The sequence below is a fragment of the Bos indicus genome, chromosome 11 (assembly GCF_029378745.1).
Source record: "Bos indicus isolate NIAB-ARS_2022 breed Sahiwal x Tharparkar chromosome 11, NIAB-ARS_B.indTharparkar_mat_pri_1.0, whole genome shotgun sequence".
NCBI classification, from domain to species: domain Eukaryota; kingdom Metazoa; phylum Chordata; class Mammalia; order Artiodactyla; family Bovidae; genus Bos; species Bos indicus.
This window is the reverse complement of record NC_091770.1, coordinates 27,999,311-28,024,235: the sequence shown is the minus strand read 5'-3', so window position 1 is coordinate 28,024,235 and position 24,925 is coordinate 27,999,311. Positions and strand designations below refer to the sequence as shown.

Genomic DNA, 24,925 nt, shown 5'->3' with positions numbered 1-24,925 from the left:
ATTGGATGTGCCTTCAGTGGACAGTGGCTCTGTCTCCTCAACCAAGAAAAGAGGATAACTGTTATTACCTGCGTTTTAGGGTTGCCATGGAGCTGACGAGAGCATGTGGAAGTACTGGAGGTTGTCATTTATTGACTGAAAACTCCAGAAAGAGCAGTCCCACTATACCCTGTTCTCCCAGTAGCTTACCCAAACGATCAAACACATCATGGTGCTTACTGGTGTAGTGTTTGCCTTATTGTTTAAGAGTACAGATGCCCTAGAGCAGGGACCATCTTCATTAACTCTATACTCCTAGGGCCTAACATTTTTTAGATAAGTAAATAAGGGACGCTTCAAATGAGGGCCACTGAGGAAGAAGGTGAGATAGGAGATTCACAGACATTCGTTCTTAGCTATATGTATGTGCACAAAAAAACACACCTTCCCAGGCCTCCAAAAGCTCACACCAAAGGTTTATAACACAGGAGGAAGATAAAAGGCCCAGTGTAAGCAGCTTGAATAAGATGGTAAATGCACTTGATTGTGAGAATGTGAATGTTTCAATGAAGCTAGGTAATAAGAAAAATCAATAAAACTGTCAGCACTGGCCAATTTCAACTGGATAAAAGAATAAAGTAATTGGTCCTGAAAGACAACTCTCTAAATTAAGTTAGATGAATGGAAATACCCTTTTGTTTTAAGCCAAATCACAAGGACATCAACAGCAGTAAATGATTAAATTATAAGCCACTCTGACCCAGTATGATCTGAGCTGCAAACATGAATTTCCCGAAACGATCTTCTTTGTAAGACACAGAACTGATGTCTAGCAAGACAACAAAGACAGAATAGGAGGCCACACCAGGATACCCGGCGCTTGCTTCTTGACTAAGGATCTATTATAAACCTATTCTTTCTATTAAACTTATTTATTCAACATGACTATTCCTCCTTCAATTACTTCATTAGTAAAACAGGCGCACAAGTCAATAGAAAATAGAAAATGCACATCTACGCTCCCATAATGGCCGAGAGGAAGGAGGCTTTGGTAGCGATCCTAAAGAGCTCTGCTCTCCACACACTCAGGATTCAATTCTGTTTCTCATCTGCTAATGGTTGGCATTTGGTGTTGTTAACTGTGGATGATTCATTTCAGAGGAACTGCTGTGCATCTCGAGCCTGTTTGGAAGGAAATGAGGGTTTCTTGGCTTATTTCTCATCAAGCATTTTAGCATTGTCTCTCTTTGTGACATTATAAACCCCTTAGTGGGAGTTTGGTCCTCACTGCTTTCAAGCTGACTCTCCCTGTCTCATCTGGTACATATGGCCAATTCCAGGAACAAGCATTTATTCCATCAGGACAAAGGAGGGAGCCAAAAATCTGGAAATTAATAGGCTCATTCCCTGAGTCTTGAGTTGCAATAGCAAGTGAATATGTGGGAGAGGGGGCGGGGCGAGGTACACATTGCAAGAATAATGGTTTTGAACATCTGGCTTTGGTTAATATTCACTCTTATCAAATGCTGAGGCTATTTTCTGTTCTCCACATGCTACTGGAGAATCCAACTTGTCCACGAATATCTGGGGACCCTGTGGGGTGAGCAGGATCATGACCTTATTGCCAGAGGCACCTCACAGGAGGGAGACCCATCAGCTCCTTGGAGTAGTGCCTGACTTTGAAGTCCCTTTTTTGGGTGGGTAAGGGGTCCCTTTAACATATAAAGCAATGTTTCTCATTAGAGACTGAACAGAACTTGAAAAGGATGAGAGTGTCAGGGCTTGATGCAGGGACACCAGCCAGATAGGCTGGAGAGAAGGAGAAGGCTTAGGGTGGTAGCAGGCTTACCATGGGACTCCATGAGATTGCTGAAAAGACCACAGAAGACCACAAAGAAAAGACCACAAAGAGATGCCTGTAGTGGTCTTGTCCTTCAAATCACCCAAGGCCTGTGCTTAAAAATGTACTCTCTGCCATAACCCAGACTTCGCCATACTTGGCCTAGAACATTCCTCCTCCTTAGTGGCCAAGGTGAGTGAGAGGCCTTGACCATGAAGACACATCCAGAAAGAACTGCCCTCAATCTTCAAACACAGCTTAATCATTTATTTTATTTCCTTGTTTGAAAATTTCTATCTGCCACACTGTCTTTGTTTGGAAGCTCCTTGAGAATACAAATGGCATCTATTTAATTTGTAGTGTCTATCCTGCTGGACATGGAACAACAGACTGGTTCCAAATAGGAAAAGGAGTACGTCAAGGCTGTATATTGCCACCCTGCTAATTTAACTTATATGCAGAGTACATCATGAGAAACGCTGGGCTGGAGGAAGCACAAGCTGGAATCAAGATTGCCGGGAGAAATATCAAAGACCTCAGATATGCAGATGACACCACCCTTATGGCAGAAAGTGAAGAGGAACTCAAAAGCCTCTTGATGAAAGTGAAAGAGGAGAGTGAAAAAGTTGGCTTAAAGCTCAACATTTTGAAAATGAAGATCATGGCATCTGGTCCCATCACTTCATGGAAAATAGATGGGGAAACAGTGGAAACAGTGTCAGACTTCATTTTTTTGGGCTCCAAAATCACTGAGGATGGTGACTGCAGCCATGAAATTAAAACATGCTTACTCCGTGGAAGGAAAGTTATGACTAACCTAGATAGCACATTCAAAAGCAGAGACATTACTTTGCCAACAAAGGTCCGTCTAGTCAAGGCTATGGTTTTTCCAGTGGTCATATATGGATGTGAGAGTTGGACTGTGAAGAAAGCTGAGTGCTGAAGAATTGATGCTTTTGAACTGTGGTGTTGGAGAAGACTCTTGAGAGTCCCTTGGACTGCAAGGAGATCCAACCAGTCCATTCTAAAGGAGATCAGCCCTGGGATTTCTTTGGAAGGAATGATGCTAAAGCTGAAACTCCAGTACTTTGGCCACCTCATGCGAAGAGCTGACTTCTTGGAAAAGACTCTGATGCTGGGAAGGATTGGGGGCAGGAGGAGAAGGGGACGACAGAAGATGAGATGGCTGGATGGCATCACCAACTTGATGGACGTGAGTCTGAGTGAACTCCGGGAGTTGGTGATGGACAGGGAGGCCTGGCGTGCTGTGATTCATGGGGTCACAAAGAGTCAGACACAACTGAGTGACTGAACTGACTAACTGATTCTGCCTTACCAAAACAAAGAGCTTCAAAGCTGTCTTTGATAATGATGACATGATGCTCTCTACGCAGAATGGTCTTCCCACTTCTTCCTTGTCAATCTGGTATACCTAACTTTTCCTTTTCAGCCTTCAAGCTTTGCTTCTTTCTCGAGTTTCTCTGGGTTATTCTAAAGCTTCAACTTATTCCCGTTTGAAGAACTCCTGGTAACACCAATTAAGCACTCCACGTGATATTACCTTGCATTTGTTCTCTAATGCTTTTGTCCTGCAGGTGTCTTGGATTCCTAATGGAATTGCAAGCCCCTTGAAGGCAAGGGCCATGTGCTCTTACAAACACCATTTCTCACTTTCCACTTCCCAGTCCTCAAATTCAGCATGGACACCAAACTTGGCGTATTTACTAAAATGCATTAGTGAATACTCTTCATCTGAATGAATGGTTCTGCTTAATGATCTGATCATCAGAAGGCACTGGATTAAAAAATGAAGAAATTCTAAGGAAAACAGTACAATTCTTATTAGCTAAAGATTCAGTGGGACTCTGGAATCGGAAAGATGTTATCTAGATAAAAAGCACCAGTGGCAGAGTGTCGAGAGGAAAGCCTGCCTCTCTCTTTCAACCCTGAAGGCAGCGTTCTAATGCCTGCCATGGACACCAGGTAAGAAAGATGATTAATCTGCTGGGATTTGAGTCTGACCAAGACTTAGTTATGGATACACCTTACAGACAGCCTGAAAAGGAGCTGACCGTTTCTAAACTGGGACCATGCAAGTTTTCATTTCATTTCAGTGGGAAAAAGATCTGCTTATTTATGAAAGGGATTCTTTGGGTCATCTTTGGATTCAAAACTAAAAACTTTACCTTCCTCTTTCTATAAAAAGCTTCCTGAAGAAAAGAACTAAATTGTTAAAAGCAGTGAGGAGGTGTTTGCCACATAGGCATGGGGGGACTCATTATTGGGGCCCTAAATGCAGGCAGGGCCCTGAATCATAGCCGGGAATCGGCACCAACAGGGCCTTGTGATCAACTGTTCGGCCTTGGGCACTTGACCTCTCAATGTCACCATCTCCCGCCAGGAGATGTGTGTACTTGCTCTACACACATTATCATCTTAGAAAGAAGCAAAGCATGTTTGATCATGTCTACCAGTCTGTGCAACTTGAAAAAAGTCTAGAAGAGAGCTGCAAAGATGAGATAAGATTTCTAAACTCTCTATTCAGAAAGGTTAAGGAATTTGATTGATTCAACCTGAAGAAGAGAGATTTAATAACCATCTTCGAATATATGCAGGCTTTTTACCCAGGGCTGATGAGAGTGTGGGGACCACATGTTCTGTCTGCACTGAGCAGAGAAGGTACAAGCCCAGGCTTAGGAAAACAGACATTTTTAGCATTAAGGGAGACAAGACACAGACAAGCTAATGAATGTTCTTCTGGGGAATACTTCAGTGGGCAAAGGGTGGTGACGAAAGAGAAAGAAAATGGGACAAAACTATGGGAAAGTCCAAACTCTGCAAAAAGCAATCTCATAGCCCCTGAAAGATACGGATATTATTCTATGAATTTCCTCTTTGGCACCTTGCTGTATTCTTGGACCTTTTGCTTATGCCATGCCCCAGAGTCAGAAACTTGCCCTCAAACTGTTTCCCTGGATACCTTGCCTGCTGCTCCTTCCGGAGCACTGGGTTAGAGTGTTGCTCACCTCTCTGCCTTCAGGTCTCCAGGGCCTTGAAGGTATTATCGAGCAGCCCCTTCATGTGAGTACTCTGTCCTTAAAGCAGTCCTATCACAGTATCAAAACCTACTATACATCCTATTAGCCTCATTGATGGCTGAGAAATCTGAAGTTCTAAGCTAGGAAACACTGGAGCTAGGAGTTAGGACTCCATCAGTCAGTGCAGTCCACCGGTCCACTGACTGATGTCTTTCTAAGGCTCTCTCTTTTTACTCTCTCCTCTCCTCTCCCAGAGAGGAGACTGACTGCTTTCTGAAGCCTGTGGCAACAGAAAAAAGAAGACAGGGCTTGCTTTTTCACCCACCTCTTCATCTTCTACTTCCACAATTTGTATTAATTTCCCAACCTGATCTAACTGCAGTATTTATGACAGATGTGTTGCAAAAATCTTTCCAATTGCTTTTATCTTCAGCATTTTATTGGAGAAACAGTTTGGGGACCCAAACATACCACTGAGATACTGAGATCCACTTCCTGTCCTTTATATTATTGTCTAAACTCTGAAAAACTCTCCTGGGTGAACATGACACCTGGATGGAAGGTGGGAGAAGAAGAGCCTAGAAATCTCTAGGTCAGACCCTGATTGCCCCTCCTCTGGGAGTCTGCAAATAATGGCTCATTATCATATTACTATAAAGAATAGAAATAATATACAAATCACATCACAACAAAGGGAAAAATATTAACTAATGTCTACAACAGGAAATAATTATTTGCACAATCGAGAATTACATACATTGTTTTTTATGCTTCTGTTGCCTAGGCTTATTATGCTCTGATTTAAGTATCTGGTGAGTCTGTAGTGCTGTATTTACCAGGAAGCCCCATGATCATTGCTGCTGCTGCTGCTGCTAAGTCGCTTCAGTCGTGTCTGACTCTGTGCGACCCCATGGACTGCAGCCTATCAGGCTCCTCCGTCCATGGGATTTTCCAGGCAAGAGTACTGGAGTGGGGTGCCATCGCCTTCTCCGTCATGGTCATTACCTATGATAAAAGCAAACACTAAGAGGCACCCGGTGCTTCTCCAATGATCCAGTGGGTAAAGAATCTGCCTGCAATACAGGAGACACAGAAGACGTGGGTTGGATCCCTGGGTCGGGAAGATCTCCTAGAGGAAGTAATGGCAACCCACTCCAGCATTCCTGCCCGGAGAGTCCCATGGACAGAGGAACCTGATGGGCTACAGTCCATGAGGTTGCAAAGAGTTGGACACGACTGAGCAACTAATGCATAAGAGGCACCCAAGTCTAGAGCAACACAGAAAACATTCTGAGAACGTTTACTGCATGGGATAATGTAGGTAAAGTCCTTGGCACAGTACCTGTCAACCCCTTCTACTGGTTATAGATATTAGCCAGCTTTCAGCTTGAGCTCTGATAGATGTCTATTCAAATTATACCAAAGATCAAAACTGCATGACCAGAAATGACCTTAACTGTTATCCAGCCCGACCCCATATGTCTGAGGTTAGGTCGCCTGGTTTAGCTAAAGCTCATACCAGTCAAATCCCATTATGATGAACTACACAGGACATGCAAGCAATGGAATTTTATTAGACAGTTAGAAATCACATTAATTCCAGCTCTAGCAGACGTAAATGTCCAGGCTTTCCACAGTGTGTTAGCAAGAAAAAAGAATCCTTTGGCACATCCCAGGAGAAGGGGGTGTATTCACACAGCCTCACCCCCACATCTTTCCCTGAGCTCTTTGCTATTTGCATGTGGTGTAAAGTTTGTGCGATTGCTATGAATATCTTTTTTTCCATTGATGGGACTGACTGGAGCACTTGAAATAGGCAAGCTGAAGGGATGCTTGATGGCAGAATAATAGAGCAGTGAAAATGTCAGCTGTGCCTCATTGCAGCTCTCTTTTTCACCTTTTCTCAGAATACAGAGTCAGGAATTTTCACTAAAGAGAAGGACTTAAATAAGAATCAATGAAGGTCCACAGTCTGGGTGTGACAAACCTGTTTTTCCCTGGACGCTTACCATGCAATCAAGGTAGCAAACGTTGGGGCTACTTATTCTCCGTTCCTCTTCTCACCCTCCCAACCGTTCCAAAAATGAAACTACCTTTGGACCACGAGTCCTCAACATCCCAGACCAGGACTGGGAGAACAGACGCGCAGAACACAAACGGAACGCACCAAGATCAGCTTCTAGGAAGAGATTGCTGGAAGTCTCTCCCACTATCCAGAGAAAGAATTCCAAATCCAGGAACAGCAAGAAAAAAGAGGAGAAAACTTCTCCTTTTCTTCAGAGCAACACATGCTAGCACTTTACTGAGTCTGGCATGTGTCAGCATTTCCAAAGTAAACCCTGTTTTCTTTAGATGAAAGAGATAAAAAAAAAAATAGACTAAGAATTCAGTCCAGTGAAAACTGCTTTGGTCATTCACATGCAATAAGCTGTAGAAGCAAGAAGAAAAAAACCAATTGCCTCTGATTTATTTATTCATTCATTTGTCCATATCCTTTCCCGCTAATGTAAAAAAAGGACATCTTCTATAATTTGCAAGTCATTAATTTTTTCAAAGGAAAAATAACCAAGCCTCCCACTGATTGCCCAGCATATTGGCACAGGAAGTACATATTTAATTAATTATCCTGTTGCATGTAGAATTATGTAAGGGAAAAGGGGGATTGATTTTTCCCATCAAATGTTTCACCCATATTTCCAACCAGGAGACCACTGTAATACTGTGAAGTATGGTAAATTTGGGATCAGTCATTATGTTTAAATAACACAAGGCTTTACCTTACTGGGTGCTTTATTTCTTAATCCCATTTTATTATTTTTTTGCACATCTTGAATATTTCATACTAAATATTGTTAAATCTTCAAATCTTCTACAATAGTTTTCTATTCTGGGCTGTTCAGAGCTGACAGTAGAGAAGGAAAGTTGGAAATGCCAAAATATAATTGCAATAAAGAGCAGAAAATAAAGAGACCAATTTTGGAAGAATGTTTAAAGTTTTAAACCTATGCCAAATAATTGAAATCTATTGTAAGAGGACTGACTTCTATTATGAGCTCCATATACGCACAATTACTGAATTATTCTGAACACCTGTTGAAATCAGGTGTTAACAGTCAAATAAAAATCACCAGGCACACCTGTCAAGTGCATCTTTTGACCAGCTCCTTTGAATTTCCTTGCATAATCCCCCCTCCATTACAGAATCTTAAACTAGAGCTTTTTCCCTAAAATTTTGGGGTTGTGGCTTTGGCTTATAATCCCCAGTATTCCAGGGAGATGCTGTAAAAGGCCCAAGTCTTCCAGCCAGGAGCTGTGCCTTTCCCTTTGAACCACAGCCTCTAATCCCCATCTTTTCTCATTGCCAAGAGGAACCTGCCTTGCTCATCCCATCTTTCTGCAGTGACATTAGAGCCAACCGTTCTGTCCCCAGCCCTCATAGAGAAGAGGAGAGGAAAGATGGTCCCTATAACTAAGTTTCAGTCCTAATTCCCAACCTCCTTAGAGCCCAAGTCTGCCACCACCTCCCTGTTCTCAAGTGCATATGTTTATCCCAAACTCCTCATTTATCCCTCTTTATAGAAGTAACATTTCTATTAAAGCTCTAAAGAAATAGGAATCCGAAATTTGATACCTCATTTATTTCATTTCTGACTACCCTTAGACCAACTGGTTTTACTTCCGTCCCACTGCACACACACAAACCCCATGCGAGCTTCCCAGGAGAGGCAGCCACCCCTCCAAAGCCTGCCTGGGCATCTGCGCCTGGGAATGCCTGCTTTACTGGTCTGACTCTGTAAGACGAAAATCTTCCCTCAGGTCCACCAGAGCTAACAGGTGGCATGGCTGGTCTCTTTTGGTACATAGGCGTAAACATCTTCAAAATAACCTTTTCCTCTAAACGGTGCCAATTAATTACATGTCGCTGTAATATGTCCCAGCCAAAGATGGAAGGGAGAGACCAAAAGACAAAAGGGTCAATGGACGAGAACAATGACGAGAGGTCACACTCTCCTACCTTCACCTGACGACCCCGAGAGATCAATGATCACATACACTCTTCCTTCTGGCTCCAGATCAATCTGCAATTAAGAAAATGACAGTAACTCTGTTAGTGCATCATGGGGGCAACCTGAGAGTTCATGACACTTCCAACCCAAACTGCTAAAACCTAGAGTCACAGCTCCATTCAATCCATCAACCTACAACATGGAGAGTGCTGGGTGAATTAGGCATGAGGGAGAATCAGCATTTATGGAATGTCTACTATGTTCCAGATGCACTAATGATGAGGTTTGCTACATCCCCAACAGGCAGCGCCATCCCATGGGTCCCCACCTGGAAGCAGTTTTGCTGCACAAGCAAAACGTGACACCAGGAATTGCACGGGGACACTTGACACAAGGAACACTTATGGGGGGGACACAAAAATATCTGGAGACGTTTTTGATTGTCGTGACTGAAGAGGGAGTGGTGCTACTGGCATCTAGCAGGTGGAGGCCAGGGATGCTACTAAACATCCTGCAGCAGACAGGACAGCCCCCACAACAAAGGATTATCCAGCCCAAATGCTGACAAAATCAAGGTTAACAAACTGTGTTATCTCATTTCACAGGTAAGGAAACTGACTTCACCATTCCAGGGTAAATGGCAATGCTGAGATTCAATGCCAAGACTGTCTCCAGAAGCCCCTATCCTTTATATGACACAAATTGCTCATGGGAGATTAAAAAAAAAAGCAAAAGACATTATTCCCACTCTCAAGGTGTTTATAATCTCATTGGGAAGTTAAAAAACAAACAAACAACAGAGAACAATGCCAAACCCAGCTTAATGATGAGGAACAGAAATTAACTGATATAAAGTATTCTGGTGAACCTGAAATCAGTATAAAAGAGCAGCCTGGGCAAGAAAGGGAAGGCATTCCAGATGAAGGCAACATCATAGGCAAAGGCTGGGCATGTGAGTGGTGCTCGTGCAGGACTGAAGGACCCCATGCTCAAGGGTGTGCTGGCACCTGTGTTTAGCAAACCCCAGCCTCTACCAGGGTTAGGAAAAAGCCAATCCTACTAAATTCTCACCACCAACCTCCACCCACCCTCATACCCTCGCTCCCCACCTCCCAATCCAGCAAGCTACTTCTATACAGAAACAGGCTGATGAGCAAGGTCAGAGGAGCTGGGCCTCTTGTAGTCAATATCCTTCCGAGGTCTGAGCTGTCCTTACAGAGAGTGTGTTCTCCATGAGAGTAGCGACTCCGGAAACCCTGGATCACCAAGTAACCCTGGTAGCCACCCCCGCCTTCCATCTGCCTGTGCAGAGTTCCAGTTGGCTCAGTCGTGCCAGGCTGGACTCCTCAACAAGCTGTGAGTCTCTTGAGGGAAGGAACTACTAGCCCCTCCCTTTTTTGTCCATGGTACAGCAAAGAGCAGGCACATATTTAGCAAGTACTACTTAGGAAGGGTCAGCCTGGTGAACACCTCCTCCTCCTCCAAGGTCAAGATCAGTTATTGCCTCCTTTCTGAAGCTTTTCCAGATATTCCCAAGTCAGAATGAATTACTCCTCACTTGTGTTCTCATAGTACACACACAGATCTCAATCACGGCCCCTATCAAGCTATAATACATTGTCAGTATGTCTCTATCATCAGCCTGACAGAGACTATGACAATCCTATTTGCACCCCCAGTGTTTACCTTACTGTCTGCTGGTCAGGAGACACACCCAATAAACCTCTGCAGAAGTGGGGAAAGGCTCTGTGTCCCAGAGCCTATTCTGGTATTATTGACTCCTTCAAGCCCCTTCCTTAGGCAGGAAGGAAGGTAGGTCATTTGTACTAAAATGATATTCCAAAGAGGCACGAGGGGAAGAAGAGGTAGCTATACCCGGAGCACCGGAGACTCTCTATGAGGTAAAAACTCATGGTGAACTAATGCTGTTTGGGTCCCTGCCCCCAACATCTTGCTCCACTCCTAATCCACATTCCCTGAGCCATGTGTGAGCCCCACTTTCTTTCCTGACTCAGCCTTTCAGTGGTTGAGAGGGCTGACAGTTTCCCTCAGAATTTCAGTTCCACCCACAGGGGTCTTTGATGCCCCTCCCTGCCCCAGATGAGGCCCCTGTGCTCTTTTAGGCACATTCTCAGGGCAGGGAGGGAGGGAGGCAGAAAGCTCTCAGGTAGCTCCACAGGGGCCACTCACTGAGCTTGAGATCTTGAGTTCGGGGTCCAAATGGGAGCCAAATACCACACTGATGATGCCAGGAGATGACTCTCTGCACCCCTTCTGCCCCAAGAGCCCATGATTTCAGGTTTTTGGATAAAGAAAATGTTCTCCAGCGTTCTTACCACTAGTACTGTCCCCTGCCACAAGCATAACCTGGCCCCTGCAGCGAGTTACAAACAGGAAAACCATCAGTCGACTCCACTGAACAGAATCCAACCAAAATCCCGTCCCTGCCACAGTTCAAAAGTCTCAGGGGCCCCCTTGTCCAAAAGCATGGAATTTAAATAATGTATGCCTCTTAGAGATTAGATCATTCCTATTAAACCCTGCCGGCAAAATGAAACACTTTCTCATATCCTCCAAGTCAAAGATTTCCCACGACTGTGGATTTCATTGGCAAAGTACAATGGTATCTGAGAAAAGCAGGGAGGGAGACAGCAAAGGAATGAGATGGGCCGCGTGGCCTATCGGAAGGCAGGCTGCATGCCTATCTTTGCAAAAGGGGAGCGAGAGCTTGTGTCAAGGGGGAACAGGTCATTGATGATAAAATGTATTAGGATATTAACATTCAAGATAGCAATCAGAAACCATTTTAGCACCCACTGCTGCTTCAATGCCGATGAACTGCATTTCTAAACAGAAAAATAGAAATTAAGCTATTAAACATGCCAAGAGCAACAAAGAGCTTTGCAGCCTGGGCAGATGGCCGCGGAGTGCTGGCTGAGCCCCAAGCAAGCTGAGTGAGGAGGCTCTGAGAATCCATCCAGAGTGGTGTGACTTCGACGTGGATGACTGGAAGGGTTATCTGGTATAAAAAGGGGTGGAATGCGTTGCAACTTCATGGCCAAATTAGCTTAATCACAAATTCTGCTCACAATTACGTGCTGCGGATAATGAAGCAATGTAGGTGCCCAGCCCTGCAAAACCCCTGCAACCTGAAAGCCAGCATCACCACCAGGCAACTGGCACTACATAAAAGCAGGCCTCCTCCTGCCGCCCAACCATCCCCTTCTCGTAGTTCCTTCTCACAGGCTTCAGGTTCCTCCCAGTTCTCCAGAGGCAACCCCATTTGTCAAATCGCCTTGAATCTCATGCTTTTATTTGATACACTTTCCCTGATACTATCTCCGTTTTTGACTATGATTCTGTTTCAACCTTCAGCTGAGGCCAGAAGCAAAGCAGTAGAACCAAGGGGGAGATAAACACAACCTTTAGAGTCAGATCAGGACTGAATCCCAGTTTTGTCACTTACAGGTCAGTCAATTACGTATTCTCTTCGAACCTCAACCTCTATCTCTTCATCTGTGAAACAGGTTGCTGTGAAAATTCCACAAGACGCACATACAAAGCCCTTGGCACTTAGGAGCTACTCAGTATATAGTGGTTAAGAGTGAATTTGCTGGCTCTCCGGCCTGAAGCAAGAAACTAGCTCCTCTAAGCTTCAGAGCGCTCCTCAGTGATATGGAGCAATAACAGGTCCTGTGACGGGCTGTCCTGACATAAAATGCAAAACCTATGTACAGTTCACAGCAGGGTGCCTGGCCCAGAACACTCAGTAATTGTTGCTGCTATTGTTATTAAAGGCTTCCCAGGTGGCTCAGTGGTAAAGAATCTAGCTACCAATGCAAGAGATGCAGGAGACTCGGGTTTGATCCCTAGGTCAGGAAGATCCCCTGGAGGAAGAAATGGCAACCCACTCCACTATTCTTGCCTTGGAAATTCCATGGACAGAGGAGCCTGGTGGGCTAGAGTCCATGGGGGTCACAAAACAGTCAGACACAGCTTAGTGACTGAGCCTGATGACAGTTGTTATTCAAAAGTCAAGTATTTAAATTTGCTACTTAATCCGATGTGATGTTCTTTCCACCATATCAAAATCTCTGTCCACTCTCCACCCCCGCTACAAAGCATTTTCTTGCCCAAAGTTGATGTTATTTTATGTATTCCAGTACATCTGATGATTTTACAGTGCTTTGAGTTATCAGACGTAGAACCAAGGTGAGAATGTTGCACCCTCCCCTAGCAGGAAACCCAGGGGCAAAAACTGGCTATAGCCCCTGTTCATCAGAGGGTCATGAGGTGATTGAGATAAGAAGTGGAGGATGACCACATATTGTCTCTACTAGGCCTGGGACACTGTATTGAGTTTTTTACCTGAATTAGTTCACCTAATCTCTTGTGAGGGCTTCCCTAGTGGCTCAGATGGTAAAGAATCTGCCTGCAATGCAGGAGGCCCAGGCTTGAGCCCTGGGTCAGGAAGATCCCCTGGAGAAGGGAATGGCAACCCACTCCAGTATTCTTGCCTGAAGAATCCCATGGATAGAGGAGCCTGGGTGCTACAGTCCACGGAGTTGCAAAGAGTCAGACACAATTGAGCAACTAAACAACAACGACAATCTCCCACACATATTCCCCACTTTTCAGATGGAAAAACTTGGGTTCAGAAAACTTTCAGTGGGATTCCCACACAGTGCTGCTGCCTCGAGCACACAGGAGAGATGACTTTGATAGGGTTCCATCTCAAGCCCCATCCAGCCCAGAATGGGCAGCCTCTGGCTGTCCTCTGTGGGTGTCCTTCTCAGGTACAACTGACCTGAATACCTCGTCTATCCTCTGCTTCCCTGACTTGGGGAAGGTCTGGGCATAAACAAGATCTCCATTCCTGCAAATTCGGTACAAAGCAACAGCGAAAGAGCTCAAACCATCGAAACCAGCAAAAAGCCATCTCTGAAAAGCAAAAAGACCTGCAGGTACTCTTTTGGATGGTGCCTGACCCTTCACAAAGTCCTTCACAAGCATTATTCATTGATCCCTCACAATTAACCTGTAAGGTAACAAGTATTATTAGCAACATTGTAAGGATGAGAAAACTGAAGTTAAGGAAGATAATCAGGCTAGTGAGAGCACACACAGCTGCAGGGGCAGTGTTCACACAGTGGTCTCTGGGGACCAGTCCTCTGGAGCTGAACAGTCAGGGATGAGCGGCAGAGTCAGAACCTGCCCCCTCAGCTCCCGACTCTCAGCAACCTCTATTCCTCCCACCACACCACACCTGTCCAGCAAGAACTCTGACCACTGGGCTAGCACCCCACCCATGCAGCCGCTTTAGCTGTCACTGCTGCGTGCACTGTGCATGCCTACGTTTGGGGGCAGTGGGGCTTGAGACAAAGGAGGTAAAAAATTCATAGTCAAACTTCCTCCTAACCATAGGCTCCACTTTCACTGAAGACCTCGAGGCAAACCTCTCCTCAGAGCAGCCCACAAGGGTCACAGAGGCCCCATCTGAGTTTCATTTCCTTTTCCATCTGTTGTTAGGCACTAGGGCCTGGAAAGAAGCAAAAGGGAAAGAGTGGGTCAGAAAAAGATGACTCCAGGAAGGAGAAGGAGGCTGCACCGCCCCTGTTACACCAATTAAGTCCTAGATAATAGACTGTTTCTTGTATTTCCTGAAGGAGGGTGGGGAGTGAGGGAGGAGGAAGTGGGAGGAAGAAGGAGGGAGAAGACTCAGGGTTTCTTTCTGAGGCAGAGGACCCACTTCCCAAGGCCTGCATTCTCTTTACTGCTGGCTCTTCTCCCCGGAGACCCCCTGGGCACACTACCATCCCCAGAGGCACTGGGCATGGAAGAGGCAAGCCAGACCTAGCAGGAGATCTTCACGCAGCAAGTGGCCTGCCTGCTAACCACTGCTTCTGGAAGGCAGTAAACGTGGAGACCGCAATGGCTGCTCTCAAGCAGCTGCTGGGTGCTGATTTTGGAGTTAGCAGCCAATTAAACTAAAGACTCTTCATTAGAGGAGTTTGCTGCTAGCTTGATGGGTAGAGAGCACCGGCTGGTTAAAAAGCAGAGGTTACACATGTAATTAAATATTTTTAAGAGTTCCACTCAGTTCACAGGCTTCCAACAGTACTTACATTCATGAAATAAGGGGAAAAGAGGATGGCTTCTATCTCAAACACCTTCCGTGGAAGTGCAAAGATATTATGCAGACTTTCGTGTATATCCTGCAGGGCAAAATTCTGCCTGTCCAGCCCACTGGAGGGATTTAATAATATTTATAAATGTTGGCGCAGTGGATGAAAAGAGGATCTGTACAACTGAATTATGGAGATTATTTACTTGGGAAGCCATCACATAACCATGTACATGCGTGCTCTGTCATGTCTGACCCTTTGTGACCCCATGGACTGTAGCCTGCCAGACTCTGCTGCCCATGGAATTTTCCAGGCAAGAATACTGGAGTGGGTGGCCATTTCCCACTCCAATATTCCCCACTCCAGGGAATCTTCCCAACCCATGGATTGAACTGATGTCTTCTGCATTGGGAAGCCATCAACCTGTACACGAATGTTCCTAGTGGCCTCATTCATAAGAATCAAATGCTGGAAACAACCCAAATGTCCAAGAACAGATCAATGAATAAGTAAACCAGGCCGCATCCATCCGATAGACTTTTACTCAGCAGTGAAGCATGAACTCCTGGTACACACAACAAACCGAATGCTACGGGAAAGAAGCCAAATACAAAAGAGCACATACTATATGATTCAATTTACATAATGTTCTAGAATAGGCAAAACGAATCTATCATGACAAAAAGACTGTCAGTGATCTCCTGGCGGTGGAAATGAGAACTGGATTCAATGAGGCATAGAGGATGACTGAATGATTTTGAGTTTTGTATTTTACAATGGTAAAGTAAATATTCAATTTTTTTAAAAAGAGGCACAGAAGAACTTTTGGGGAAGATGAAACTTTTCTGTATGTTGATTAGGTGGTGGTGACATGAATGCATACATTTGTTAAACCACATCAAGCCACACACTTAAAATGGATGCGTTTTCTTGCATGTAAATTATACCTCAATAAAGTCGTTTTCAAAAAAGGAAAAAAAGAAGACATCATTTCACATAAGGATTGCTCTACAATTTTTCTTTAAAAAATAAATCATCTTCCCACCCTCAGGGCATTTAAAATTTCATATTCCATTTTTAAAAATAAAAGGGTTCATTCAGAGTTTTTCAAGAACACATCTGTCACCCAACATAATGTACACCTACCTGTGTAGGCATATATTCACACACCCACCCACGTGTGCAAAACACTCACAGCCACCTTCTCTTGTCTTTCTGTGATCAAAATACAGTAAAAGCAAGAAAAACATCCAAAATGTAGGTTCTCTGCTGAATTATTTAAACCTGCCTTTCTGTGTGTGGATCTCAATTTCCTCATATGCAAAACAAAACAAAACAAAAAAATAGGCCAAATGTTCTAGAATGGCTTTTAATGACCTCAAGGACCTAAATATCCATGATCAGGAGACACTTGAATAAATCATGGGAAATCATTCAGTAGGTGACTATGCAAGCCCTATAAAAAGAAGGAAAAGATCTAAATGTATTGACCTATATGAAATTTTCTCTGGGTTATAGTAAGTGGGAAAAAATATAGTGTAATGGGTATATTATGCCAGGCTATCATGTGAGTAAAATGGGTGATCATATGGGTATACAAACACACACACACTCATACTCGTTAGGCAGAGATTCTCTCTAGAAAGAGTCTTAATCAACAGGGATAGAAACTATAGTATTGAGGGGCCAGCAATCAGAAAAGGAGCATTATTCCTTACTCTATGGTCTTTTGAACCATTTGACTTTTAAAATCATGTTCCTAACCTGTTTGCAGGGCAGGAATAGAGATGCAGACCTAGAGTACGGACCTGTGGACACAGTGGGGCAAGGGGAGGGTGGGACCAGTTGAGAGAGATAGCATTGATATATATATATACCGCCATGTGTGAAATAGCTAGCTAGCAGGAAGCGACTAATAGCACAGGAGTGCAGCTCAGTGCTCTGTGATGGTTTAGAGGGGAGAGATGGGGGATAGGAGGGAGGCTTAAGGAGGAGAGGATATATGTATACACATGGCTGATTCACAATTTGTACAGCAGAAACTAACACCGCATTGTAAAGCAATTTTACTCCAACTGAAAAAAACCGTGTCCTTGTGTGAACTTGTCACAATATTTAAGTCAACACCTTTTTTCACTACCCATTTCTAACCTCCAGTCCCCCGGAGAGTAGCTTGCTTCCGTTCCCAGACACATCTTATATAAACGCCCCTCAAAACTGGCTGACACATTGCTTGCCCATCCGCCGTAACCAGGTCCTAGATACCAAGAGAGCAGCAGCCAGCATCTCCGTGTGGAAGCCCTGTTGGCTGAACTGGAGGCCTGTTACAGATTCCAGCTCCCCACCAGCCACAAAAACGGAGTCAACTCAGCTAGCACCTGCTTCCTCTTTTCAACAGGCTCAGAAATAGACCCAGAGAGCTGGCTCCCTCTGATGACAGAGGTGGCTAAAAACAAATAAGTCTGTGTATATAGATGCTTTCCTGAGCTGAAAAAAACATCCCAAAATGCCAAATCTAATGCCAAGGGGGTGCGATGGCTTACAAAGTATCGCCAGGTCAGGGTGTCATCTTCCTCTCTTCTTTCAGGGATGACAGTGTATGTGTAAACCATGAGCAGATGCTGAATGCAAACAGTAGGAAATGCAACCACTTACCCCCAGTATTTTGAAGTGAAAAATACTCACCACCCATCTGCACTTTGCATTTTGCTTTACAATGCTCTCTCTCACTGCATATACTTGTATCCATGTGTTTTATTCCATGTTTCCTGATTTTCACACTAAGCCAATCACAGTGAATGAGTGTCAAGGCTCTGAAGCTGGCCTAACCCCAGCTCTGCCTGTCACAAGCTGTGTGGCCCCTGCTTCAATTTCTTCACCTACACATTTAGAATGTCAGTGCGACCTGTTTCGGAGTGTTGTGAGGATCAAATGAGAGGGTAAAGCACTTGGAGTTGGGCCTGACACACTGCTAGAATCCTCTCAATGTCAGCTGTCAAGTCGTTAGGGTTATTGCTTGCCTAGACTTTGAGACCCTCTGGGGAAGAGTCACATGTCCCTTTTAGGGGGAGGAGGGGTCCACAGTTCTTGATCCAGGACTGGGCACATGGCAGCCTTGATCCAGGACTGGGCACATGGCAGGGAATCAGTAGAGACTCCACCTGGAATTCAACGGATCCACATAGAACAGAGCCAAGCCCCAGTAAGGAGCTCAAGATTGTGCAACCAGAAAATTTATCTCCAGGCCAGGAACCTTTCTGTCTCTATAATATCACAACTTAGTAGGACCTTCACCAATGGCTCACAAAGGTGTTCAGTTCCTGACTCCCTTCAAAACCTAAGACATTATAACTGTTATTTAACACTTTGAGAATCTCAAAAAGAGAGACTCTTTTATTCATGCTAATAATCACAAGTCTAATAAACACCCTTTACTGAGCACTTCACAAATGTTATCTGGATGAGAGAGAGTCTTATCTTAACCATTTCAGGAATGAGAAAACAGATTCAGGGATTTCAGTGGCTTGCCCACAACCTCATAGCTTGAAGAAGGGGAGCCTGCATTAAGGCAGGGCTCTCCAACTCCCTATCCAATGCTCCTGTTACCTTGGGCCCAATCAAAGGTAAGGACTCAAGGAGATCTTGGAGAAAGAACACATTGTGAGCTGTTCATGGAGCCCATGCTGTGTGCATGAAGGCAGAGTTGCTTCTTGGGAACAAGAATAATGAAAGTAAAGCTTTTTCATTGCTCTTGGAGTTCATAGTTGAAGGAACACCAATCCCACAGCAAAACCACTAGGAGGTTTGGACTATAAAACACAAACACAGGGCAGGATGCCCAGTTTCAGGGAGTAAATGCCCTCCTAGAAATATTGCTGTATTGAGATTTTCTGTATAACAAGTCCTATTTGCCACTGCTTTGCATTATAGCATCATTAAGTGACTTCCCTGGTGGCTTAGAGGGTAAAGTGTGTGCCTGCCTACAATGCGGGAGATCTGGGTTCAATCCCGAGGTCAGGAAGATCCCCTGGAGAAGGAAATGGCAACCCACTCCAGTACTCTTGCCTGGAAAATCCCATTGACGGAGAAGCCTGGTGGGCTACAGTCCATGGGGTCACAAAGAATCGGACACGACTGAGCGACTTCACTTGCGTCATATAGTTGGAACCATGCCTGATGAGGAAAAGAAGGGTTTTATAAAAATCACAGAGGCATGAAAGCTAAGATTTATAAGCTACTTTGAAAACACTTGGTTCAAATAAGCAAAGTAATGCAAATTTAACTAAGGGTAAAATTTTTTTTCTTTTGCCTATCAAATTAGTCAAAGTTTCTTTGGGGCTATGTATTCTTGAGCTATTTGTTTATTAAAATATAAACAAAATTAAGTACCATGATGTGTTCAGTTTTTAAAAATCAAAGCTACATGTGAACTTACAATAAGAGGCAGCAGTCTCTTGCCCCATACTCCCCAGAGGGAGCCAATTTTAATAATTTCTATTTGGGTTTTTCTAGCCCTCACTACAGTGTCCTTAAATAATAATGTTTATACCTCAATTTCCGGATTTCTTATTTTAGACATTCGCTCTTGCCTTGCTGCTGTGATAGATGAGGATTTAGTTTACTCACCACCTCACTTCACTTTCCTCCCTCTACAAAATAATTACACACTGAAATTCTCAATTCCTTCTCTATTCTTCTCTACAACTGCAAAAAAGCAATCTAAATGTCAATTTCTCGTTTCATCAACTATAGACCATGTCCCTTGACCTTCCACATTCTAACTGGAGACCATGAATCCTTCCAGCCCCACCCCTATCCTTCACATGTTTACTGTTCGACTATCAGTGTGGACAGGCGTCCCAGGTGGCTCAGTGGGAAAGAAGCCAACACAAGAGACACGGCTTTGATCCCTGGAGGAGCAAATGGCAATCTACTCCAGTATTCTTGCCTGGAAAATCCCGTGGACAGAGAAGCCACGTGGGCTGCAGTCCATAGAGTCACAAAGAGCTGGACACGACTGAGTCACTAAGTATGCACACATCAATGTTAACAATACTGATTTTCTTTTCTAACTGTAGTTGAGTTCCATGTTTTGTGTATATGTTGGTTTCAACACTTGAAAATGAAGTAATAGTATTTATGTAAAATTATAACTTTGTAAATGATATCACATATACTTTCTTTTCTAGGAGTCCAATGTGACACCCCATATATCACTCAATGAAGACTATGCTGCTGCTGCTGCTAAGTCGCTTCAGTAGTGTCCGACTCTGTGCGACCCCATAGACATCTGGCAGCCCACCAGGTTCCCCCATCCTTGGGATTCTCCAGGCAAGAATACTGGAGTGGGTTGCCATTTCCTTCTCCAACATAATAGGCTCTGCTACTGCTGCTAAGTCGCTTCAGTCGTGTCCGACCCTGTGCAACACCATAGACGGCCTCCTACCAGGCTCCTCTGTCCCTTGGATTCTCCAGGCAAGAACACTGGAGTGGGTTGCCATTTCCTTCTCCAGTACATGAAAGTGAAAAGTGAAAGTGAAGTCGCTCAGTCGTGTCCGACTCTCAGCGACCCCATGGACTGCAGCCTACCAGGTTCCTCCATCCATGGGATTTTTCAGGCAAGAATACTGGAGTGGGGTGCCATTGTCTTCTCCGAATAAAGAATATACCTGGCATCAAATTCAAATGGATTGCTTTTTTTTTTTTTCCCCACTCTACCAATTGCCTTTCTCAGATCCTTAAGTTTCCCCTGGGTTCCCTTTTTTAAGGGTCTGCACTTCTGGTGACCTTCACTGTCCATTTTTCCCTAATCTGGGCTGACTGCTCTCTGGTCTCCTGCACAGTTGTAGTACCATGATTCATTTTCACCGCTCTACTGCATGCAGTCACTGTTGCTGGAATCCATCATCTTCCTCGTTCTGAGTTATTCCATTGTTTTTGCCAGTAAAGTACATTCTGATTGATATATTGATTAAGAATGCATAGAAAGCCATCTTTCTAAGACCTTGCATGCCTGTGTTCACACATGATTGATAGTTTAGAGGTTAGATATAGAGTTCTAGGTTAAAAAAAAAAATCATTATTAGAGGTTAGATATAGAGTTCTAGGTAAAAAAAAAAAAATCATTATCAGAACTTTTTTTCTAACATTGATATTGCCAGTGAACTCTAATATCAGCCTGGTTGCTTTTGTTTAGTAGGTGACATTGTTTTGTCTTCACTCTCTGGAAGTTTCAGGATCTCACGCCATGATTAGTAACGTGTGGTTAGTAGTCTGCATTGTGGAAGTTTTAGGATCTCTTTTCTATCCTCAGAGTTCTGAAATTCCATGATATGTGCAAGGTATCTTTTTTTTTTTTTTTTTTTGATTCATTGTGCTTGTTCTTTGGATTTATTGAATTTGTGGGATAGGTTCTTCTATGTGTCCTTTGCTATTGACTTCTTCATTTTCTCCATGAAATTCCTATTATTTGGCATATTCCACATATAGACCTTCAAACAGTCACTTGCTTTCAGCTGCACATCTCACTTCTGCCTCTGGGGTGACTGAGTCTCCATGCCTGAGCTCCCTGAGGGTTCTGCAGAACAGCTAGCTCTAGGCGGGGCTCTGGTACCCTTCCACACATGTTCTGAGCTGTGGCTCCTTTATATCTCTATTCCGTCCCATGGTTGCCACCTGCCTTCTCCTTTCTTTTCCCAGAAATTCACTGAAATAGTTTGTTGATGGCATCTTTCTCTCACTTATTGTTATAAAATTGTATCTCCCATCATTTTACTTTTCTATTATTTAATTGGGACCTTGAGAAGGCAAAGCAATCAACGTATTTGCTCCAAGGCCACCTTGAATGAAAATTCCAAAGACATATCATCTTAAATGATATTATCCAAGAGCAGAGGAGAAATAGACCCCCTTATACACTGCTAATGAAGTGCAAATTGGCACAAAATTTGTAGGGCAGTTTGCCATTATATCCTTTGACGTAGCAATTCCATTTCTGGGAATTTATCCCAAATCACACATGTGCAAGAAGATTTAAATACAAGGATCATTATTACAACATTTTGAAGAGTATAAAATTAGAAACTAATTGTCCAATAATAGCAAACTATTTAAATAAATTGTAGCATATTCAAATCATTAGATACCATGTCATTGTAAAAAAAAAAAAAAAACTTGTAGAATTATACTTAATGGCATGGAAAGATATGCAAAATATGGTATTAAAAATGGAAAGAAAATGAAATGACAAAGGAATAGGTATATTATGACCCAATTTTTAAAAAATAAAATGTTATCCACAGAGAGTGAAATAATGTGTGATTTTTCTTTGTGTATATTCATAGCTTTCTAAACTTCGTCTTTTCTTCTACTTTCTACTATAACTTTTGTGATTTAAAAAGTCAAACAATAAACTTGTTGCTTGAATGACACTGTGTGGCTCAGTCCCCTCATTTACAGGTAAGGAAACTGAGGCAGAGTAAGGTCAAGCAATCCACTCAGACATCTCAATAAATTATCTATAGCTGAAAATAAAGACACTCAGTTATCCCAATTTTCATTGCAGAATTCCTTAAGTGAAGTCATTCAGTCGTGTCCGACTCTTTGCGACCCTAAGGACTGTAGCCTACCAGGCTCCCACCTCCTTGGGATTCTCCAGGCAAGAGTACTGGAGTGGGTTGCCATTTCCTTCTCCAGGGGATCTTCCTGACCCAGGGATCAAACCCGGGTCTCCCACATTCCAGGCAGACACTTTAACCTCTGAGCCACCAGGCTTCCTTAAGAATTCCTTAAGGTGCAAGGTAAAAATGGGACAAATTATGTTCACTCGACATGCTTCTAAAAAAGCATAATTTTCTGGTCAAATGTTTCACAGCACTACTCAATCCTAATCACTAGTTACAAGGGGTTAGTAGCTAGGCATATTCCTCATTTGGGGACAGTTAGAACATCTTAAGAGAAGCTTCAGTAGCTCAGCCAAATAGAATGTACTAGTTTCAAAATCGTTTGCTTTGATTAAATCTCCTTCTTTATACTATGATGATACCCTTCCTCCATTTTTGTGGGATGATGTGGCCCACATTTTTATACCTTATATACAGTTAACTTTTAAACTACCTTCCATGTAACAAACTTTCCTACCAGCATAGACTTTGTCAACCAGGTAATGATGAAAACACTTCTGCTATGATATAACCATACTGGGCTAACATCTAGCCACGTGGTATCACTATCTTTGTTTTTACAGGCATTCTTAGGAATATATTCTCTCATTTGTCCTCACTGTCCTATAATTTTTTAAAGAAAATTTATAAAAAATGTAAAATGCTGGTTCTAAAAAAACCAAGCATAGACCTCAAACACGTAATACAGAGGAAAATGGAATTTAATAGGCAGGTCAACATCAGTAAAATCTTATCCTCAATTAGATATTAATCAGTTGGCTCTGTTTAATTTTGAAGGAAAACATTAAATTTAAAAAATTTTTAGATTTTGTGCCAAAATAGTAAAGAAGATAAAATAAGTTTGATACAATTTCTAGTTTTGGGGGATAAAGCCTACCTTAACATGTAACCTAACAAGCATGTGTGAATGTTCAACTGGGCTTTTGCTATAAAGAAATGATTATGTTGGTTTTCAGATACAAAGAATACATGAAAGCAGGAACTATTTCTTCTCTAAAAATGAGCAACTCTCCTTAAAATTCTACTTGTTTTCTACACATTTATGAAGTTGCAGGCCTTGTAAAATGAACAGGCAAATACAGTTGGACTCACAAATCAGACATGCATGTGCTGAAGTCCCACCAACATCTGAACTAGAAGGAAAGATATTTCCTGAAGTTCATAGCAAAGGGGATCAGAAAGTTGTCCAAACTTTGAATGCTGGAATAGTTCTGAACCTGTGACTTTCTCTTGTGGACATCAGATCTCCATATATTTTGGACAAGTATAGAAAAGACCTATATCACATGTATATTGTATTACAGACCATACGAGAGGCGCTCTCAACTCCATCCACTTTGTGAGGATACTGTAGGGCTATCTTCAATCACTAATTAACAGAGGCAGGGATTGAAATAAGTAGAAGAGAGCACACAAAAAGTCCAAGCACAAAAAAGTCCTTAGATTTTCAAAGGCATCAAAGGAAAATAAAGTTCAAAAATTTTAAGTCTATCCTTAGAATAGTCAGTGCTTTGTTCACTGCCCAGAGTATATGTAACAGAAAACAAGTTTCAGTTAATAGATCTTTTCTAACCTGTTAAACCTTTTGTTGGTTTCCCTTCAGAGTATTTCGTGTTTTATTTGTCAAAAGGCGAGTAAAAAATTTGGGTTTGGTGACTGAGTGTCCATTTATCTAAGGTCATCAAGAAAGACCTTCTTAAAAAAAAAGAAAGGCCTTCTTGACATTCAAGGAGTCAGGCCTGCAGATTTCTAGGAGGAAAGCAGGAGTGTAACGAGCAGAGGGAAGAGCAAGTGCAAAGGCTGGGAGGTGGGAGAGGACCTGGCCTTCGCCAGGGTGGGAGATGGGGAGACAGGAGCAGGGTGAGGAAGGTCACCAGAGACAAGGTCCCAGAGGCGGGGGTGTGGTGAGGGCTGGGCTTTGTCGCTGAGTGAGATGGGAAGCCAGAGGCAAGTCTGAGCAGAGCAGTGATGTGCTGTGACTTGCACTTTGACAGGATCACTCTGGCTATTGGGGAGAATAAACCTTGGGGGCGAGACAGGAAGCAGGAAGGCCAACTCAGAGGCTGTCATGATAATCCAGTTGAGAGTTGGAGGCTATCATAATAGTCCAGGGAAGATGACAGCATGACTAGGAAGGGATGGGATAGTGGAGGTGAGGGGAAGTGGTCAGTTTCTGAATATATTTTGAAGGTGGAGCCAAAAGGATTCCTAATGGATTAGATGCAGTGCCTGAGATAAAGAGAGGGCTCGAGGC

At 43.3% G+C, this 24,925-nt stretch overlaps 1 protein-coding gene across 4 annotated transcripts in view; it reads right to left on the bottom strand.

Moving 5' to 3' along the window:
• Positions 1-24,925, bottom strand: part of PRKCE (protein kinase C epsilon) — a 542,406-nt gene that overhangs the window by 322,587 nt on the left and 194,894 nt on the right. For all 4 annotated transcript variants that reach the window (XM_019970093.2, XM_070798091.1, XM_070798090.1 and 1 more), the window contains exon 3: positions 8,873-8,936. In XM_019970093.2, the coding sequence (XP_019825652.1) occupies positions 8,873-8,936 (64 nt within the window). The remainder of the gene's footprint in view (positions 1-8,872; positions 8,937-24,925) is intronic.